Source organism: Alnus glutinosa, chromosome 3 (genome assembly GCF_958979055.1).
Source record: "Alnus glutinosa chromosome 3, dhAlnGlut1.1, whole genome shotgun sequence".
NCBI lineage: Eukaryota > Viridiplantae > Streptophyta > Magnoliopsida > Fagales > Betulaceae > Alnus > Alnus glutinosa.
In genome coordinates, this window is record NC_084888.1 from 25,887,873 (window position 1) to 25,910,995 (window position 23,123).

At 38.4% G+C, this 23,123-nt stretch overlaps 1 protein-coding gene across 1 annotated transcript; it reads left to right on the plus strand.

The window, feature by feature from the left end:
• The first annotated feature begins 17,549 nt into the window (after positions 1-17,549).
• Positions 17,550-23,123, plus strand: LOC133862273 (boron transporter 4). Its single transcript, XM_062298040.1, has 14 exons — positions 17,550-17,730; positions 18,554-18,660; positions 18,760-18,842; positions 19,031-19,223; positions 19,310-19,448; positions 19,522-19,690; positions 19,774-19,940; positions 20,122-20,295; positions 20,385-20,480; positions 20,572-20,688; positions 20,795-21,117; positions 21,630-21,909; positions 21,988-22,125; positions 22,638-23,123. The coding sequence occupies exons 2-14, from the start codon at positions 18,557-18,559 to the stop codon at positions 22,665-22,667; spliced, it is 2,013 nt and encodes a 670-aa protein (XP_062154024.1). The 5' UTR covers positions 17,550-17,730; positions 18,554-18,556; the 3' UTR covers positions 22,668-23,123.

Consider the following 23,123-nt stretch of genomic DNA (forward strand, 5'->3'; position numbering starts at 1 on the left):
AGGTGGATCATTATCTAGAAAGATAGACCACCTCATGGTAGCTAGCTTTGCTCCTACCACTAACCCTCACACGCCCATCTAGCATGAGGCATGTTCATTTTGCTCTAGCCCTTTGCACCATGCAAAAGATTGTCCTATAGTTGGATAATTTTCTAATATTTCTCATGAGTAAGTTAATACAACTTTCTCCAAACTGGGTAATGATCTATACTCATTCTTACAACCTGTGATGGAGAAACCATCCAAATTTGTCGTGGCGAGCTAAAGCTACAGGAAACTCAGCACCATCACATCTGCAGTCCACCAATCAATCCTTAAATCCATCCTCCAACTAGCGCCCACTTCAGCAGCAATATAAATCAATTCCTCACCCGCCTAGGAATTCTGCCTTTGAGGATAAAGCGTTGAATGCTCTTGGCAACCTTGAGGCAAATACTCAGTTGCTAAACTCTCACTCTCAATCCATCACGAAGCTAGAAACCCAACTTGGGCAATTAGCTAATTCACTCAACAGGAGAGCAAAGGGGAAGCTTCCGAGCTAGCCAGTGGCCAACTCCAAAGAACAATACATGGTTAATGGGAATGGGGCTAACAGTTTTCACATAAATAGGTCCAAGCCATCACCGGAAGAATTATGGACAACAAGGTTGAGGAAAAAAAGAATGGGCAAATTGGGCCACCAAAGAAGCCAAATCTGGCTAATGATAATTAAGTGAGCAATGAAGTTCCCTCTTTAGCCATTTCCACTCTTGAGACGGCAAATGAGCCCAAGGCTCCATTCCCTGAGCGTCTCAAAGAGCCTTCCCATTTCGGGAAACAAGGGGAGAAGATCCAAGACATAATGGAGGTCTTCAAGGAAGTGAAAACTAACATCCCTCTCCTTAATGCTATTAGGCAAATTCCATCTTATGCCAAAAAGTGCAGAATCAGAAATCATATTCCTAAGAAAATCATTCTCACCGAACAAGTCATCTCTCTCATCCGACACAATTTTCCTCAAAAGTTCAGGGACCCTGGTGCTCCTACCATTTCTTGTATCATAGAAGACCATCAAATTGAGAAAGCCCTCCTTGACTTAGGAGCAGGTATGACCTTGGTTCCCTATTCGATTTATTTGCAACTCGACTTAGGAGAATTGAAGCCCACGACGGCTATCTTGCAACTTGCTAATCGATCTATCAAGAAATCGCGTGGGGTCATTGAAGATGTCATTATTAGTATTAGGGTGTGTTAGTATTTTTATTGGCTACGTTTTGGATAAAAAAAAAAAAATACTTTATGTAATGGTTGCGTTTGAACAGGATGGTTGGTTTTCAATTCAGAATCTTCATGTATTCAGATAGTGTTCAATTCAAAGACAAAAACTGATCATAAGCCTCTTTAAGATGTCCATGAAGAGTCCTTGCAAAATCCAAGACAAAAACAGCCGGTTCATGTGCAACCGTCTGGACGTGCCTTTGAAGGCGTCCGGATGCCCCTCAGTGTCTTACAGATAAATATTGAAGACGTCTGGACGTCAGAGCAACACCGTCCGGATGCCAGATCAATTAGTATTCAACAAGGAGTTTGATTTCAGAAGTCGACACTGTTTGGGAAGTCTCTGCAAGCCTTCTGGATGACGTGGCAACACATCTGGACGATGTCCAGTATTTCAGAATATTCCAGAGTTCCGTTCGAGCACAGAAAGGATTTTAGCGAAGACCGTCCGGACACTCGATCAAGCCGTCCGGATGTGAACCCGATAAAGATAGAATTACGCTGTTTCTGATAGGATATTGCAGCAAACCGTCCGGACGTGGCTAACTATTGTCCAGACGCTCGCCAGCCAGAGTCCGAATCTCAACAGCTTTTTAGGTCTCTTTAAGCATATAAATAAGGGGGCTCTAGGCTAGTGTTTTGTACAGAATTCGATAGTGAATTCCATAGTGCTTTGAGAGGGTGTTTAAGGAGAATCGAAGATCCGCTAGCTCTCAAGCTGTTGCTAGTGTGTGCTCAGTTGTTCGTGTGAAGTCTATCTTAAGGGTCAACCCTAAGGTAAAGGAATCCATCAAAAACTCTTCCAGGTGGAAGATTTGGTTGGGAAGCGTTCGTGTTGCGTTACACATCAGAGTTAGAGGTATGACTACCACATAAGGGTATGTAAGTACGAGTATCTTGTAACTAGCTTTGTTTTTGGATAGTGAATTTCCTGGGTTTGGCTGCCCCGGAGTGGTTTTTCTCTTCACAGAGTTTTCACTTCGTAACAAATATCTTGTCTTATTTAAATTTTGCATTTAAGATATTTGTTTGCACATAAACACACACACTTGGTTAAATTAAAAGTCAATAATTATTTTCAATTGGTATCAGAGCTTGGTACACTCTGTTTTAGATTTATTTCTTGAGTGTATCCTTTTGACTTTTGTTTTTGATTATTATGTCTCAAAATCTTAATTTTGTTCCGCCCTTTGACGGGACGAACTATGGCTATTGGAAAGCCCGAATGCGCTTCTTTTTAAAATCTATTGACATCTGGAAAATTGTTAAAACTGGTTGGATTAAACCAGAAAAAACAGACGAAATTACTGTTATTTAAACAAGCGCAAGGCTTTCTAATGATAAAGCCCTCTATACACTATGTCAAGCACTTTCACTATTTGAATTCGCAAGAATTTCAAATTGTGAAATTGCTAAAGATGCATGGCAAATTCTAGAAACAACATATGAAGGCACAAAACTGGTAAAATCTGCCAAACTTCAAATGTTGATTTCTAAATTTGAAGAAATTAAGATGCAAGAAGAAGAGAACTTCGGAGAGTTCTACACTAAGATTAGTGACCTAAGAAACTCGATGGTGAATCTTGGGAAGCAAATCTCGGATGTAAAACTCATTCGAAAGATACTAAGATCTTTGCCTGCGTATTTCAGGATTAAGGTGACAACTATAGAAGAAAGCAAAAATCTGGAGGAGATGAAGATTGAAGAGCTGGTAGGATCTCTTCAAACATACGAATATTCCTTACCTCCGGTCATAAAGGCAAAGACAATTGCCCTCAAGGCATCTAAGGCATCCAAGAAGAAATCCATAGTCTCATATGACGAAGACTCCGATATTGATGAAGATGCAGTAGCAATGTTAGCCAAGAACTTCGAGCGTTTTATGAAGAATAATAAATTCAAGAAAAAGTTCTCTAACAGATTAAGAAAGGCTCCCCACACAACTGATACAGAAGAAGCAGAAAAGAAAGATCCGAGGGGTCCCCAGTTCTTCGAATGTTCAGGCTTTGGGCACATCAAGACTGAATGTGCAAATCTGAAGAAACAAAGAGGGAAAGCCTTTAATGCAACTCTCAGCGATGAGTCTGAGAAAGAAGAAGAAACTCATGAGGAAGAAAAATTCCTGGCATTCGTAACCCTATATGAAGATAAGGAGGATTCTCAGTCCTACTATTTTGAGAATAGTGAAGAAGAAGATATGCAGTCAGCCTATCAACTTCAATATGTTGAATTCCTAAAGCTGGGGGAGAAATACAAGCAGCAGGTACTAGAGCTGAACAGCCTCAGGACTGAGAAGACCTCTATGCTCATAAAGATCAATGATTTAGAAGAGAGGCTACTGGAGACACAGTTACAACTAGAGAAAGTCTCAGACGAGAAGCTCACTCACATGCTCTCCATTCAGAAGTGCCCAACTGATAAGACTGGACTCGGGTATGTTCCCACTTCTATTTTTGATACTCCGTCTACCTCCAAGACAATTTTCGTGAGGCCAGTATTCCCGAATCTCCACCTCCAAGAATGGACAAGGGAAAATCGGTTATGGAAGGAAAAGTTCCTTTCAACCTTTAGCCTCTGGTCAATCTTCCTATCAGGAGAAAGCCTTCCACATGCCAACACTGTGGCGAGCTAGGACACATCAGACCAAATTACCTACATTGGCAAGTTCAACAGAAGAGAAAATGGCTGGCTCCTAAAACTCCCATGTGTCACCAATGTGGAGTTAGCAGTCATATCAGACCAAGGTGTCCTCCACCTAAGCCTCCCAAGCATCATAGATCTCCACCCAAAAATCATGTTCCAAAAGCTTCAGTAGCTGCAGAAGCCTACTCAAGCGAAAAAGACTTGGGTCCCCAAGAAGACTGTAGGAAGGGAAATCTCCAGTTAAGGAACATCTTCCGCCAGTTCTTTCATGCAAGATCTGGTCAGATTTCTGACACTACAACTTAAGAAAGAAGGACAGGACAAGGACGAGGACACTCACTCCCCGAGGGGGAGCAAACCTACCCAGTAGTAAGGTCACACATGCCTAGGATTTTGATTTCTAAATCCTAAAGCATGACAGGTACACTTGCATAGTTTATTTTTATCATCTTATAAAAACTTTACATGTTAGTTTGGAACCATCTTTCCTATCCCTATATTCCCTCTTGGGGTGTCTTGAGCAAATTTTGCAAGTATAAAATAGGGATGATAGTAAAAGCAAGCCAAGCGGCTGCTTTTCTATCTCAATACTATCAAACCTCTCTCCCTGAGGTTAGGTTTGTTTCTACTTTACATGCTTGGTCAACACTACTCTCTTTATTTTGAAAGCATGTTTGTTGTTTATATTTTTTTATTAAAAAAAAAAAGAAAAAGAAAAAAAAAAAAGGGATGGGATAAAAGATGCAGAACTTTGTTGTTAAATTATATAAGTTTCCAGGTATCTTATGTATGTTTAATTGATGTCTCAGTTTCTGATGCATTTATTCATTTGGCTTTATATAACTAAGAGTTTTTCCTTGATATCTGCGAAGTTTCCCAGTGGCATCCATACTAGATAGTTGATTTTCTCTTGCGATGAAAAATGTGCACTTTCCAAGGCTCTCCTAAGGTATGTTTGTCTCTCCTCTGATTTTTAGCTTCGGAATTATTTTTTTTAATGAGAGAGATTTTCTTTGCTAAATGGTCAAATTGACTAACTCGCTAGTTGAACCTAGAACCCATAAATTCTAGCATTCTTTCTAGGCTGCAGCACCAAGGAATAGAAGGCATTCAAAACTGAATAAAAATAGATAAATAAAAAGATCCACTACGTATGCTTTAAATCTGTTCTTGATCTTGTCCCTGAAGAAACTGTCAATGACCACATCATTGCGGAAATAAACGGTCACAAAAGGACATAGTAAAAGAAAAGTACTGCAGCTTAGGGGGAGTGTATCAGATGAAGGTAACTAGGCCCTAACATAATAAAGTTCGACTTTTGACTGATCTAACATTGATTTTCTCTCTTCTTTGAAAAATCCGGGTGAGTTAAGTCATTTCAGTATACTTCATACCTTATTGAGAAAGCCTTCACACACACACACGCGCATTGCTTGAGTTAAGTTTTCTATTGAAAAATGTCATTCTGTAGGGAAATTCTTGTGCTGATTAAAACTTAACTCTCAATTATATCTTTATTTTTTTTGAAATGCTAATTGAACTAAGATATCAGTGTTATATACATGCGTGCTCTGGAAGTTATTTGGGAAATATTTTTCTGCTCTTTTTCCTCTTTTTTCAGATTTTTTTTTTTGTGTGAAGCATCCAGACGGTGTTTCAGGACGTCCGGACGGTACTCCTGTATGTCCGGACGGTTGTTCTGGTTGTCCGAACGATACAGTTGATTCGTCCAAACGCTCATTCTTCTTGTCCAAACGAGCGTGTTTTTGCAATCTCTAAGTGGCACTACGTCCGAACGTCACTTAATTTCCGTCCGGACGGTGAATCCTGTAGGGTTAAATCGCATTCTCCCCACGTCGCAGCCCATTTTTTCGTCTTTTTTGGTTCATTTTTGTCGTCTTGTGCATTATCTCTATGCTTTTTATGCGTAACTCTCTAGTGCATGTGTCATCTTTACAGTTTATCTCCACCCCAAGTATTCTTTTGATACTCTTTTACTAATTTATTTTAAGTTTTTTATGCTTGCTTAAAATAGGTTGTTTTTGGGTTTTTATTATTTTGAGTTTAATATGTATTATTCCTCAAAATATGTTTTTATTTGGGTTGAAACTTTGCATACTTGATTCTTGAAATTGTTAGGGTTATGTTTGTTGATGTTATACTTTCTGGGATAGTCCATTTTACAGCCGTTATAATGCCCAAATTTTCTTTTGGACTAACAAGAATTAATGCATTCATGGATTTGTGTCTGTGATTTTTTTTAGTCCATAAATTATGTCCTCAGACAACTCTCCTCCCCAAGTCAGACAAAGAATTGAAGAATAAGTTGCTGACCGGTTGCATCGCATGCAATCACGACAGGTCCTATCTGAGCAGAATCTTCTCCTCGTAGATCTGAGAGACCCAGTTCTGCTTCCCATCGCTCAGATGTTACTGGAGAACAACTGGGAGTACCTATATAATTGTGCCTACCAGGCCTTTCCCAGATTGGTGCGGAAATTTTATGGCCATATGATCATTATTCAGGATGATGACAGAGGACTAATCATGCAGACTATGGTCAAAGGCCAGCCAATTCTGATTGACCCCCAGCTTATCAGTTTTATGATTGGAGTCCCTGTTCTACCAGTCTCTAGAGTTCCTTTTCCTGATGAGGCTCCCAGCATTGAGTTTTTACATGACTTCTTTGAGATGAGACCACAACAAAAGGACAAGTCACACTCCCAGATCAACATCGGTGCATTTGCTCTTATGCACCGATTCTTAGCAAAGGTTGTTGTCACAAACCTTTGGCCTCAAGAAGGCCACCCTTCTATATGCCATCGTGATGCCGACTCCTTTTTGCCTGTGCAAGCACATCTTGCACACTATGATCGAGGTTCGCGATGAGAAGAACATGAGTCTATCTTTTGGGTGTTTAATCACTTAAATCTGCCTTCAGGTCATGACAGATATTTCAGACTCGAAGCCCCGCTCACGGATTCCAAATCCCCTTGGCATACAGACTCTCATGAAGTCTAATGCCCAGTTGAGGCACAAGGCTCAAGGTTCTGTTCCTCAGCCTCCACCAGATCTACCCACTGCAGCTACATCATCATCTTCACAGGCCGCTCCCTCCTTCGACGTTGAAGCTGCTTTTGCATAGCTTATGACTTCTATGTCCGCTCTCTAGCTGGGAGTCAATCTTATAGGAGAGTGTGTCGAGCAGAGCCAGATCGACATAAGGGAGTGCCTGAAATATCATCATCCTAAGCCACATGATGATGATGGTTGAGTTTTTTTTATGTTCGATCTTGTTTTGGTTATCGAACAATTTTTAAATTTCTGCCGACACTTTAGTGTACTTTTTAAAACACTTATGTCTTTAAATTAATACTCTGTTTACCCTTTGTCATTGTGTGACAAAAAAGGGGAGTAGTTATTTGGTATTTCAACCGAGAATGTGTTTCCAAACCAGTCAAGTGTTTTTGTCCCAGAATGGCCAAAGGAGGAGTTTGTTAGTATTTTTATTGGATACATTATGGATAAAACAAAAAAACATTTTATGTAATGGTTACGTTTTAACAGGATGGTTGGTTTTCAATTCAGAATCTTCATGTATTCAGATAGTGTTCAACTCAAACACAATAACTGATCACAAGCTTCTTAAAGATGTCCATGAAGAGTCCTTGCAAAATCGAAGACAAAAACAGCCGGTTCCTGTGCAATCGTCCGGACATGCCTTTGAAGGCATCCGGACGCCCCGCAGTGTCTTACAGATAAACATTGAAGACGTCCGGACGTCAGAGCAACACCGTCCAGACGCCAGGTCAATCAGTATTCAACAAGGAGTTGGATTTCAAAAGTCGACACTGTTTGGGAAGTCTCTGCAAGCCGTCCGGATGATGTGGCAACACGTCTAGATGATGTCCAGTATTTCAGAATATTCCAGAGTTCCGTTCAAACGCAGAAAGGATTTTAGCAAAGACCGTTCGGACGCTCGGTCAAGCCGTCTGGACATGAACCCGATAAAGATAGAATTACGTTGTTTCTAAAAGGATATCGCAGAAAATCGTCCGGATGTGGCTAACTTCCGTCCAGACACTCGCTAGCCAGAGTCTGAATCTCAGCAATTTTTGAGGTCTCTTTAAGCCTATAAATAGGGGGCTCTAGGCTAGTGTTTTGTACAGAATTCGACAGTGAATTCCATAGTGCTTTGAGAGGGTGTTTAGGGAGAATCGAAGATCCGCTAGCTCTCAAGCCGCTGCCGGTGTGTGCTCAGTTGTTCGTGTGAAGTCTATCTTAGGGGTAAGCCCTAAGGTAAAGGAATCCATCAAAAACTCCTTCAGGTGGAAGATTTGGTTGGGAAGCGTTTGTGTTGGGTTACACGTCAGAGTTAGAGGAGGTATGACTACTGCATAAGGGTATGTAAGTACGAGTGTCTTGTAACTAGCTTTGTTTTTGGATAGTGAATTTCCTGGGTTTGGCTGCCCCGTAGTAGTTTTCTCTTCACAGAGTTTCCACTTCGTAACAAATATCTTGTCTTATTTAAATTCCGCATTTAAGATATTTGTTTGCACACACACACTTAGTTAAATTAGAAGTCAATAATTATTTTCAGGGTGGACAAGTTCTACTTCCCTGTAGACTTATTGTTCTTGATACATAAACTGTCTCCAATCTTGACAAGCTGATTCTTGTCATCCTCGGTTGTCATTTCTTATCTGCAGCTAATGCTTGCATAAACTGGAGGACTGGGATCACTTTTAGCAATATGAAGGTTAAGCCAAACATCATCAATGCCTTCAAACACTAATCAAACGTTAATCTTGTATTAAAACAAAAAATCAACTAGAGATTCAAAAGCTGAGATACAAACACTAACTAAATAGTAAGTTAGAAACAAGATAATAACCTAATAACACTGATAAAAACAAGTTAGGGTAGGAAAGTTACCTCATTTGAAGAACAAGAGCCAAGATAGTTAATTCTCTCTTTTCAAACCACTCTCTCACTCTTACTAGTGTTTGAAAACTAAATGAATCCGAAAATGGAGCTTAAGGGTTGTAAGGGTCCTTTTTATAGGCATGAAAGGCTTATGATACGATCGAACCATTTGATTTTTCAAGTGTTGCAAACTTCGAACATTCAATGTAGAATCGGACCAATGATCTTAGGGTTTTAAGTAAACGTTCGGCTGTACTACTGAACGTTCCGTCTAGGGATACCATCGAATGTTTGGCTTCCCACTGGAACATTCAGCATCCAATTCAAACATTCGGCAATGACCGGTTGATATCCTATTCGAACATTCGGCCTTCATAGAAAAGTGGTCAAAAGCCTAAAATTCTCCTTCCTTTCTCTTAGAGCCAACCCTAATATCTCCTACTATTTTATTAAGGTATTTTTAATCCTAATTGATACTTAGGGTATTAAAAAAGCTGAGAGGATAGAGGAAGATGCATTAAGAACGTAATAGGACATGATTGACTATTGCCTCTAATTTAACTGTAGATAAGGTGAAAGTTGATCTTAGGGACTCACCAGAGGTAGCAGTTAGAGATGGAGTACTTTGAGTATTGGCAACTTCAGCAGTGGGCACATTATATTTTCCATGATGCCTACAATTTTCAATCGTTCACTCGGCACTTGCAGTAACGATATTAATTGTTGTTACGAGTCTTAGAAGGAGGTCAAGAAGGATTGACTTGTCGGAGAGCTCTAGCTGATAAGATGAAGAACTAGAGGATGGGCAACCAATATTGTATGACTATGTTGAGAGCGTAGAGTATGCAGTCTAGTCTCCTCCCGAAAAAGTTCAAAGACGACCTTGTCCAAGGTGGGAAGAGGAATGCAATGCAGAAGTTGCCCATGAACAGGCTCGAAATCATCACGTAGATCCATCAAAAATTATAAAGGCGATGCTAATACCTAAGTGTAGCATACACTTGAGCATCTTCAGGATTCTTCTATGCTGGATCAAAGAGAGCAAGCTAGTCTCATAAGAATTGCATGCAAGCAAAGACTATCAATGACAACCTATCCTATTTCCTGCTTCAAATGATAAAGATCAAGCATAAACTAGTACTCTCAAGAACAATCAACTGAGGAATAGCGGGAGGCAAGCATACCCCAGGCACCCTTAGAATCACCATTACTGGCAAAGAGTTCCGAAATAGATGGAATGGTGGTGGTGTGAAACCATGTAAGAATCTGATGATGATTGTTGGTCCAATCAATCAAGCGATTGTCAAAAGCTTCATCAATTTCAATAGCACCGTCAATGGGCTTTTTGAGATCTCTAGTCACATAAAACCACGGATTGCGACCTTTGAGAAAACTACGCATGTGACGACCTTTTTTCTTTTCTTTTTCTGTATATATAAAATGGAATCACCATAGTGGCATGAAGATTAGTCATTAAGCCAACTCAATGTACACATCCCAACACATCAGAGATAATAAACTATGCAGTGGAAATTATTATCATAAACTAAAAAAATGTTAATTACAACATCATAACCATATATCTGTCTATCTGTTTAGGGCTTAATTATAACATTAAATACATCAAAGAATGACTATTAAAAATAGGTGTCACATGCGACACAAGTCATATACAAAAGTCTATACAAAAACATGGACTATCCTCGAGTTCGACACATATACAACTAAATGCGAAGAGCCTCAGTCGTAGTGTCCCAAGTACAATGCCACAGGGTCTTCATTGACGTCTGCGGTACCTTAAGCCAAAGCATCAACATCTATATTTTCATGGTGGTAACCACGTTCGCATAGGTGAAAGTATGAGTTCACCAACTCAATAGTATAAAACAAACTGGTTTTCAATGAGCCAATCTCTTTATTTCTATCGTATGATTACAATAACAGCTACTACCGACATGATGTTTCTGTTTTTTAAATGTTTCGAAGCTGATAAGGGCAAACACAAACACTTATAAATAGGAGAAATCTTACTACGTTATACACTTATATATATATAGATATATCCAGTGACTCAGCTATACTCGTATACATACATTCCATGACTTCGAGAAACACAAGAATACAAGCATCTCTAAGTATAAAAATTAGTGACCTCATAGCCTAGTTATACAAGCAGACAGATATTCCATAACTTCAAATAATACAAGTATACACGCACATCCAAACATGACATCGTTCAAATGAAACATGAAAATCAATGACATCCAAAATTTGGTTATACAAGTATACAAATATTCCACTACTTCAGAAAATATAGGTATGCATGCACATCTAAACTTGACATCGCTTAATCAAATACAAAAATCATTGACATCATAACCTGGTCATACAAGCATACAAATATTTCACTACTTTGGAGAATATAGGTATACATGCACATCCAACCATGGCATCACTTAAAATCATATGCAATTTAGTCGAATAAAAATATACATATTTTATTTTCCATGGAGATTCATAGGTATATTAATACATCTAGCACGAAATACCTCATAAAACATCCTTAAAACTTTTCATAAACTCATGTTGTGCATGTCATCCTTATAGGAGGAAACTTTGGCTCATATTATTTACTATGACAGCAACTTCAACTCCTATACATTCATTATGGAGACATCTTCGGCTCCCTTTACTTTTACTGTGGAGGCAAATTAGGCTCCGTAATCTCTTTATACATAACCATGCTCATGCTTCATGCTTTCATAATATAATCTTATACTCAAATAACATCATGTTCTTCATATACTATTTTCAAACATACCTTGAAAACTTAACTTCTTATAAAGCCCATAGAAAAAATATCTCACTACATCACTTTATAAACATATCTCAAAACACATAAATCATCCTCAAAACATTTCTCAACAGAATTGAAAGTATTGAAAACATGCACAAGAAAATATCTGTCTAAAATAACTTTGGCTTGAATTTAGAACGCAATATCGTTTTGTGCCAACAAAATCATCAAAAATTTAATATCTTTTCTTAGTGAGTAGAATACTCACTTTGGCTGCTTGATATTTGGCTTAAAGATGGATTCCTAGCAAAACTCTTGTAATTTACCACTACATTATCAATTGCATGACACATTAACACTAACACAATATTTCTAACTCTAAATCCCCACTTAGCTCTTGAATCGCTCGAGAACTAAACCCATGGAAAACCCATAGAATTTCTAGGGTTCCATTTGACAACCCATCAACTAACAATACTAACCCATGAGATTATCTTAGGGTTAGACACAAAATTTATCAATTTACAACACTTAGAGAAAAATTAGGGTTTAGGGATTTTACCTTGATTTCTCACCAAAAAGAAAACCCAATGCTTAAAGGTTGTTTAGGATACTCCAAAATACACCACACCTAGAGGAAATTGAGAAATTAAACTCAAACTCTCAAAAATCAACACAAAATCTTGAGGAATTATGATTTTTGGATTTGCCTCAAACCAATCGGTGAAAATGTAGATCTTGCTTCAAGGATTATGTTTCCAGCGTCAGATTTGAGTTTGAAAGCTTCAATATACTAGGATCTAGAGTTTTGTGAGAGAGAAGAGAGAAATCATGTGTGAGAGAGAGAAAACGGAGAAAAATGAGCTTGTTGGTGTCTTAAAACGAGGCCTGTCGAGACACGTGTATATGAAATCACAAATATGAACTCTCTGGAAGACCCGTTTGGACACAAAAATCGTTCGTCCGGACACGTGTAGAAATCGATACTTACTGAAAGTCCCATCCGCAAGCCCGTCCGGACATAGCTACAAACACAGAGTTTCAACCAAGCCCATCCGGACACCAGAATGGGTCCGTCTGGACAGTTTAGAAAATCAATCCAAAACGTTTTCTAAGTGTTTTCCTTGCACATTTTACCTACTTATTCACTTAATTAGTGTAATTTATGTTTTTAACACCTAATTAATTTCTTGGACATTACATACATCCCTCCTTATAAGAATTCAATCATCGAAATTCAAATTCTAAGTCGTTAAACAATTTACAAACATGCATCTAACCTAAATGAAAACATGAAAATGGTATGATAAAGTGATCATACCTTGGTTTACTCAAACAAATGGGGATATTGATCTCGCATCTCTTGCTCAAGCTCCCATGAGGCTTCTTCTACGCCTTGATTCTGCCATAGAATCTTCACTAACGGTATGGTTTTGGTCCTCAATTGATGTTCTTTGTGATCCAACACTTACACAGAAAGCTCTTCACATGTCAAGTTTCTTGAATATCAAAAGGCTTGTAGCTTATGACGTATGATGGATCATGAACACACATCTGCAACTGAGAGACGTGGAAGACTTCGTGAATGTCCACCAAGCTAAGAGGCAATTCGACCTTGCACACTAGAAGGCTTACACGCTTCAACACTTGGAAGAGTCCAACATACCCTAGATTGAGCTTGCCCTTATTGCCAAAATGCATTACTCCCCGCATTGGCGACACCTTGAGATACACAAGGTCACCAACTTCGAACTTAAGCTTGCAACGATGCTTATCCGCATAACTTTTCTATCGGCTTTGGGCAGTGAGCATTCGCTTCTGAATGAGTGCAACCTTCTCTTTTGTGTCCTGCGCCATTTCTGGGCCTAACAATTGTCTTTCACCAACTTTATCCCAATAAAATGGTGATCTACACTTTCACCCATACAAAGCTTTGTACGGTGCCATGCCAATAGTTGCTTGAAAACTATTATTGTAAGCAAACTCAACTAAAGGCAAGTATCATATCCAGCTACCTTTGAAATCCAATACGCACAATCTAAGCATATCCTTGACGGTTTGAATGGTTCTATCGGATTGGCCGTCGGTTTGCGGATGGTACGCCATGCTAAAATTCAACTTTGTTCTCATTGCCTCATACAATCTCTCTCAAAACTTCGATGTGAACCCCGGATCACAGTCCGACACAATGTAAACAAGCACTCATTTGGTCTCCCGCACATATATTTCTGCTAGCTTGTCCATGGAATCTGTAACCTTGATGGGAAGAAAGTGGGCGCTCTTTGTTAGTCTGTCTATAATCACCCATATGGTATCTTGTCTACTTGGTGATCTTGGTAACCTACGACAAAATCCATAGCTATTTGATCCCATTTCCGCATTGGAACTTCGAGAGACTAAAGTTGCCCAGTTGGCCTTTGGCGATCAGCTTTCACAAGTTGACACGAAGTGCATTGTGCAACATACTCAACTACATTACTCTTCATGCCACACCACCAAAATTTCTTCTTCAGATCCTGGTACATTTTATTGTTGTCGGGATGAATAGTATACCATGTCTAATGAGCTTCATCAAGAATTTTCCTTCTTAGCTTAGCATCATTGGGAACAACTGATATCCCACTGCTAGTATTCAACGTTCCCCCTTCAGTTAGATAGAACCCAGATGCTTCTCCACGTCTGGTCCTATCAATAAGATCTTATAGTTCAAGATCATCTTCTTGTGCTTCTCTGATTTTGTCAAGATTCTATGGCTATACGACAAGGGCTTCCATGATTGGTGGCCCACCAGTTAGTACTTCATCAATTAGCACAATTGCAAACTATCGCGTCAGTTGCTCATGAGCATTTCAGCGTCGGTCTCTCCATCCCGAGATTTTCTACTTAGCGCATCAGCCACTACATTGGCTTTAGCAGGATGATAGAACATCTTGTTGTCGTAATCCTTCAGCACTTCAAACTATCTACGTTGCCTTATGTTTAAGTCTCTCTGCGTGAAAATGTACTTAAGACTCTGGTGATTTGTTTATGTTTCCACCATCAAGACTCCCCCTAATCACTCAATCTTCATCAATATGCTTAGAATCCTTCACATTTCCTCCCGTTCTACTTGTAATCGTTGCAGATCTTGAGGGGTCACCAAGATCGTGATTGGGTTCTTCCACAGAACGAAAAGAAATATTGCCTCCCCTGCGATCCTACCTTGATCGCCATTCTCGGAACTGTTCCCAAATATGTAACGGCTGGTGATCCCCCAGTGACTGGAAACTGCCTCTAGAGTGGGTTCTTATGTTGCTTGTGTCGCTGTGTCACCACCCTACCGTCCCTACCCACCACCTTTTCACCAATTAGGAGAAGCAACTCCCAACCAAGGTCCAAATTGAATCTCGACACTATCACCGGAGCATCTCCTTCCCACACTTTGCAAACATCCTGCTCCACCATGGCGAATGGTACCACAACTAAAGAAAATTTTTGGTATCTTCTCATATTGAAAAGCAATGCAAACTCAATTTTCCTTGAGTTTTAGCATTCGACATCTAGCAAGAAGTTTAGACATATTCAATATAATTTGGACCGTCAAAAATTCCCCCTAGCCCAGTACTTCATTGCCCGGGACATCAACATTTTCCACCTCTCCCACTTAAGCTCCTATTTTGAGCCCTGTTTCGGTTCCCATACAAGCCAAAGGAAGATTGAACATTCTAACCCAGAATGCAACCTTTTCAAACTCCATCTGGGTTGGTGGTATGAGCCCATCAAATTCTTTCATTGAAAACATATGCCCTAAAAAATCCATGGCCTTCCTTCCAAAACCTGGTGCTTTATCCCATTCATATTCGAATTCTATAAAAAAAATATATATGTATATATATATATATTCACCAAAAACCCTAAAATTTGAGGTACCCATGAGTTTCCAACCCCTTCTCAGAGTGGATTTGATAACATCTTTTCCTACGTACTACCCAATTAGCGAGTAATTTTCCTACCAAACATAATTTTTCTTTGTCCACTATATCTGCCACCGCACCCTCTTCTACTTCCACCCCTATGCTTTCTTCTTCTCAGAGTGAACTTTTCCCATAGTTTTGTTAGGTCAGCCGCCGTACTCTTCATTCTTTTAGTAAAAAAAACAGCCACCTTAATTGCTCAAAAAATTTCAAGGCGGAGAAAACTTAAAACATATCCTTCACAACCTTGTGCAAGACTATAAGAAGACTCCTTCTCCTCTAGTTTTTAGCCGCCGCAAACCCTAGAGAGAAAATTGGATTTGTTACGATTTGGCACCCACACTAGCTTTCCAAGTTTAACTCCAAATATTCAACAAGTTATTGGACGCAATTAATTGGGCATGTAATATTTTCTTCAGAGTGTTTGGAATAAAAAAGGTATTCATGTTGACTTTGGACAAATTGAATTAATATATAGTATTATTTTATATTAATTAATTATTAATCTGCTCCTACAAGAACAAAATTATAGTTCCGCCTCTACAGGGCAGTGAAGATCATTTAACTATCAAACTTGCTTTGTTTTCATGGTACGTTTTTATAAACATAATTTGTAAAAAATTGTTGATTCTTCTCCCTCTCTCTCTCTCTCTCTCTCTTTTCTCCTTGTTTGTCTCCATTTTTTGCTTCTTCTTTGTTGACATCTACGAAAGAATAAAATTTGATAGTATATAGATAAAACTCCCTATAGGAATTCGCTGTCAAATACTTCATAGTGGGACATAAGGGTTAATTGGTATCAGCTTTATATCTATAGAGAATAAATTCACTCTATTCTCAAAATTCACTCTAGTTCGTTTGCTGTTTTATAAAAATTCAAATGGACAAAATTAAAACTAATCTAGAGTGCTTCATTTGGGTAATTAAAGTTTTACTGTCATGTTTTTCATACAGTTATTATGGCTTTAATCAGTTTTTCACGCAGTTAAAATTTTACCGCAGCATATACAACCGCACTTTGAGCCAAATCCTAAAGATGACCCATCACTCGACTGAAATTTCAGAGCATACTACACATGCATTTTCTATTCATAATGCCGGCCCTTCAGTGTTTACTATGTATGTGCATGCATGTCTCAATTTATGAAATTAGACGACTCCTGTCACAATATTCCAGCTCAAACACAAATCTTCTGTGCTGTACGTACATCCATATTAATTAATCGGCCGCTTTCAAATGGGACACCAGCCTAAGAAAACTCACCTTTCACCTGGGTTTACCCAATATACCACCCTCTTTTTATTCTCTACCTCCATTTTGGTGATTTGAAATTGTTACAAAAATGACAAATATATAACCCTCTTTTTTTTTCTTTTCCTTTTTTTTTTTACAATTTTTTACACGTGCAAGTATGTGATTGTAATTGGTTAAATGGTTACAATTTTTAGTTTCAATAGCAAAAAATGAATCGTTTGGACATTACGATTTTAAAAAATTGCGATTTGAAAACGTAAAAAAAAATATGTTTTTTTTCAATCATAAGCAATGGAGTATTATTTAAAAACAAAAAAAAAAAATGCACAATTTTAAATGGTAAACTGCAACTTTGTCAAACGCAAAAATCACGTTTTCAAATCGCATTTTTAAAAATTGCAAACTGAAATAATAAATAAGATTCAAAATCCAATTTACAAGAAAATCGAAAGAAAAAAAAAATGGAAAATAATATTCCAGTGGCAATAAGATAGGAGTTGTGATTCGTGTACAACATAATTGCATAATATTTTCACAACACAAAACACATGAGATAAAATTCATGTGATTGAAATCCACCACATATATTTTACTTATGTATCTTGTGTTGTGCATATATTATGTAATTGTGGTGGACAAAAATATTTTGCCGTACGATATATTGTTACGAGGCGGCCTGACTTTTAGACGGACTGAACAAAAGAAGGAAAATTGAGAAGAGAACACGTGCACAGGTTGCAGCCATGGACTTGGGACCCAATGAAGACCCCTGGCGGGTCTTTTAAAACTCGTTGGGCTTTGCGTATTGTTCACCTCCAACGACGAAGCCGTGCTGTGAAGACTGAAGGACGCACGGCTCTTGAGTTTCCCGCTGCTTCTCCGGCCATCCCTCCGGCTATGTAAAACTCTCTTCGCTTCAGTTCTGTGCTTCATCAAATTAATCTGATTGCCCCACTTACCCTTTTTTTGTTGTTTTTTTCTTATCAAATCATTTGCTTTTTGTGTGCGAGCAAGCTCTTTGTGTCGTGTGCATGGTGGTGTGACATGGTCTATATTTTGTTGTTGAGTTCCGGTTTGTGGGATTCTTTTCTTTAATCCAAGAACGTGAAAATTAGTGGAAAAAGATTGTCATGTTTGGTTGTCAAGAAAATGAATTTGGATACAAATTCGCTTCTTTTTGTTGTTCTTGCGAGAATCGTGGTAAGAGAAAAAGTGAACTCAACTGAGCCTCATAGAAGTAGTTATCTCTCTTGGTTTTGTTGAGTTTTTTTATGATTTGGAAACCAGAGTTACAGACAATGACAAAAAGGCTCTTGTTTTTTGTGCATTATAGGGAAAAGATTCCTGTCAAATTCCTTGGAGGAGTGAAAGAGTGATTTGTTTTTAATGCACAAGAAAAAAAAAATTGCTTGATAAACCCTTTGAATGACATTTGAATTTGTAAAGCTGTTTCGTAGTGTTTAGATCAACTTTGTTGCAATGTTCTGTTTTTTATATTTCTTTTTATAGTCAATTCAAAAACAGGAATTTCTCATTTTTAGATCCTTACAGTCATAATCTTTTAGAACTTTTGAGTTGTGTCTTTGATTTCTCTTTTTAATCTATTTTTTGAGATAATCTATGTTTTGCAGTCTCTTTTTTCCTCTGTTTCTTCACAACTTCTGCTAATTTCTTTCTTTCTTTTTCTTCAATGTTTAATTGTGGGATTTTTCTCTTTTCCAGAAAATGGAGAACTTCAAAGCTCCTTTCAAGGGAATTGCAAATGATTTCAGAGGAAGAGCTCAGTGTTACAAGCAAGATTGGGTTGGAGGACTTCGTTCAGGAATCGGGTAAAGTCTTGTGCCTATTATACATATACAGTTGGGAGTGCATTATATTGTCACAAGGCTTTGCATTTTTCAATTCAATGTTCCTTTCATTTGTAATAGGATATTAGCCCCAACCACCTATATCTTCTTTGCTTCTGCTCTTCCGGTCATTGCCTTCGGCGAGCAACTAAGTAGAGATACAGGTTTGTCATCTGTGCTTTTTCTTCCATGATCTGTTCATAGTGGAAAGTAAGAGATTAACTGATATGTTAAGCTTTTTTATTATTATTTTCATTTTAGTTTCCTATCCGTGAGTTTCTTGGCGACCAAATGGAGCTTCAATGAAAAATCTTATGAATTTGGAAGTAATGTAAATATTCCTTTTATTTAGATGGAAGTTTGAGCACCGTGGAAACTTTAGCCTCTACTGCTATTTGCGGTATAATACACGCAATTTTCGGCGGACAACCTCTTCTGATATTGGGAGTTGCAGAACCAACTGCTATTATGTACACCTATTTGTACAACTTTGCTAAAGGAAGGCATGATTTGGGACGCGAACTCTTCTTGGCGTGGGCTGGATGGTAAGATGAATCGACCTTTCTGCTGTTTCTAAAATGTGCCATTCGATTTTGATGTGATTTTGACATTACTGATATAACTTCTGCAGGGTTTGCGTTTGGACAGCTCTCTTGCTGTTTCTTCTTGCAATATTCAATGCTTGCAATGTAATCAACAGATTTACGAGGATTGCAGGCGAACTTTTTGGCATGTTGATTGCGGTTCTCTTTATGCAAGAGGCCATCAAGGTAAATCCAGTCAAGAAAATCAATGAATTTGTGGATTGTAACACAGCTATTTGAGAAATGTAAATGGTGACAGGGAATAGTCAGTGAGTTTGAAATTCCCAAAGCTTCTGAGGACCTGAAGTTAGAGAAGTATCAATTTCAGTGGCTTTACACAAATGGATTACTGGGGATCATATTCTCTTTTGGCCTTCTCTTCACTGCTTTGAAGAGCAGAAAGGCAAGGTCGTGGTGTTATGGCACAGGTATGTCCATTGAAATTCGAGCTCTTTGCAGTTACTAGAATAGGTTACATGTTGATTCCGAAACTTATTCCTTAGATCCACAGGATGGTTTAGAAGTTTTGCTGCAGACTATGGGGTTCCTTTAATGGTTTTAGTGTGGACAGCACTGTCATTCAGTGTCCCAAGCAAAGTTCCATCTGGTGTTCCCAGAAGGCTCTATAGCCCTCTCGCTTGGGAGTCTACCTCTTTACACCATTGGTCTGTTATAAAGGTAAACTGTTTCCTGTCAATAGTTCTTAATCTCTGCACCCTGACCTTTTCTGCAACAAACCCCACATTAGTTCAAACAAATGTGTCATACCCTCCGACGAGTTGCAAGCTAGGTGTGTGTTTCTCTCTGTGTATGTGGTGTGCGCACGTGTTCAAATTATACTGATACATATCTGCTATAGGACATGGGAAAGGTTTCTCCAGCATACATCTTTGGAGCCTTTATTCCTGCTGTGATGATTGCGGGGCTTTACTTTTTTGACCACAGTGTTGCTTCGCAGCTCGCACAGCAAAAGGAGTTCAATCTTAAGAACCCTTCTGCTTATCATTATGATATCTTGTTGCTGGGATGTATGGTATGTATATTGTGTATCACTTTGGTCATTTTCTTTTCACATTTTATTAAGACTTAGCTCTATATTTGAAATATATGGTCCCATGCCAGACACTGCTTTGCGGATTGATTGGGCTACCTCCTTCAAATGGCGTCCTACCGCAGTCTCCCATGCACACTAAGAGCCTGGCTGTTCTCAAAAGGCAGGTGGGTTTATAGACAATCATAGGACTTTTCATGATTTAGTTGGTAATTGAGCTGGTATAGACGATTAATTCACTTGATCTATGGGTTGCAGTTGATGCGAAGGAAGATGGTGGAGAGTGCCAAGGAAAGTATAAAGCAGAAGGCTAGCAACTTTGAAATCTATGGAAAGATGCAAGCTGTGTTCATAGAAATGGATGGCAATCCAGTTGTACGTCCTCTGTTTGCCAATAAAAGAAAATATATGTTTTCTTGGAATCCCTCCTTTAACAGTGTTGTTTCACCCATTGACTCTTTACCAAAAACTTGTGGTGCAGACTACGTCAGTTGTTAAAGAGCTGGAAGACTTGAAAGAAGCAGTAATGAAAGGTGAAAATAAAGATGAAAATGCAGAGGAAACATTTGAACCTGAGAAGCACATCGATGCTTACCTGCCTGTTCGAGTTAACGAGCAGAGAGTGAGCAATCTCTTACAGTCACTCCTTGTGGCAGCATCAGTTTATGCAGTGCCTGCTATAAAGAAGATACCAACTTCAGTTCTTTGGGGATACTTTGCTTACATGGCCATTGACAGTCTTCCTGGGAACCAGTTCTGGGAAAGGATGCTACTTCTCTTCATAACACCTGGCCGGCGTTACAAGTAAGTCATACTTCTTATGGTGGTCAAACACAGCAGTCTGTTCAATAAGATGAAGGATCTCAAAAAGGGATCAGACTCAATTTCTGATGATTTGTCCTCCTAATTGAACAAAATGAACATGCTGATATTCAAGGGTTCTAAAAGATTCCGTAGAACATATTACTTCCATCATTTTGGCAAATATGTACGAAATTTAGCTGCCAATTATTTTATCGAGTCCTGATGTGGCTGTGTGGTACATTGATTTCCTACTATTCCCCTAATGGGGATTACTCTTTGAGCAATGCTAGATACTATATTTTTATCTTACAATTGTCGAACAATTTCGACGTGACTTTAAATCAATCATTGGATCCTTTTTTTATTTAACAATGATTAATCTAAGGGGGTTAGATAGAATTATAGTATCTAAAATTTCTCTTACCCTTTATCTTCATTACAAAATTGTATAAATATTGGTTGCCAACTCTTTTACTAATACCTGTTATGTTGTGATGGATGTCTCATGGCAGGGTCTTGGAAAGGGTTCATGCTTCCTTTGTGGATTCAGTACCATTTAAATACATAGCCACATTTACAATCTTCCAAGTTGTATATTTCCTGGTCTGTTTTGGCATAACTTGGATTCCTATTGCTGGAATATTGTTCCCGCTGCCATTCTTCATTCTCATCAGCATAAGACAGCATATTCTCCCCAAGCTGTTTGCAACGCATCATTTGCAGGAACTGGATGCAGCTGAATATGAGGAAGTCACTGGTGCCCCAAGAGTTTCCATCTGCCTATCTTTCAACGTATGTTTAACCTGTTGCTCATTTTTTACTATGTTCTTTTTCATTAACCTGAAAAGCTCTTAATATTCACTATTTCAGGAAAGGGAAGCGCCACATCTTGGAAATGGTGAAGGTGGAGTGGAATTGTGTGATGCTGAGATATTAGATGAGCTGACAACAAGCAGAGGGGAGTTGAAGGTTAGAAATGTAAGCTTTAATGAAGAGCAATGCAGCCAGGTAAGATATTTGTTGCTTCTATGGTTCGTTTAAGTTTGCGATTTCAAAAAGTGCGATTTAAAATAACGATTTTAAAATGTGCGATTTGAAAAAAGTGATTTTTTTAAACGCAATTAAACGTTTGAAAAAATCACAGTTTAGTCTTTAAAATCGTAAATTAGCCTTTAAAATTATGCGTTTTCAAAAAAAGCATCACCTTACCTGCAATTTGAAAAAATCTGCTTTTTCAAATCGCAATTTTTAAAAACACAGTTTCCAAACGATTTATGTTTTACAATTTGGTTTGAAATCGCACTTATTATCTACGAAATCGCAATCTCGAACGCACCCTATATCTCTCTTTTATGCTTAATGAGTATGTCTAATTAATGGCATTGCCATGCAAGAATTTCGTCATGCACATGAATGCATTCTCACATGGGATTTGAATATTGTACATGTTTTGACAGAAAAACTCTTTATGTGGATGTGAGAGTATACATTGATCACTGATGTATATTGTGTTCTTGCAGGTTTTCCCCGAGGATGCCCAATTAGAGTGAGATGAATTCGATTGCCATGAAAATGGCAAAAGTTGATGATGACTACAGTGAAATTAACTACTTCAATCCTTAGACTAAGGATTTGCAGAAAATCATTATTAATTTCATAGATGTGTGAGAGAGAGAGAGAGAGAGAGAGAGAGAAAGAGGCTGCTAAGTGAAAAAATTATGTTGAACTCAAATCATTTTCTGCAGCTAGTATTGTTAGTATTAATGGTGATGATGCAATTGACCGTACGGTAAACCTCGAACGATAGACGTATGCAAGAGAGCAATAAAGGTCAGAGACTTGATGGGGTCCCAGTGAGAATATCTACAATGCTTAAGTTAGAAAGGATGATCAATGGGTTTCATTTTTGAGAGAGCGAGAAGAGAGTGTATTACAAATGGTAATGTAACATAAAAACCTCGATTGATTATGGTCACATAGGGCATAAATAAGGTCATTAACAATAA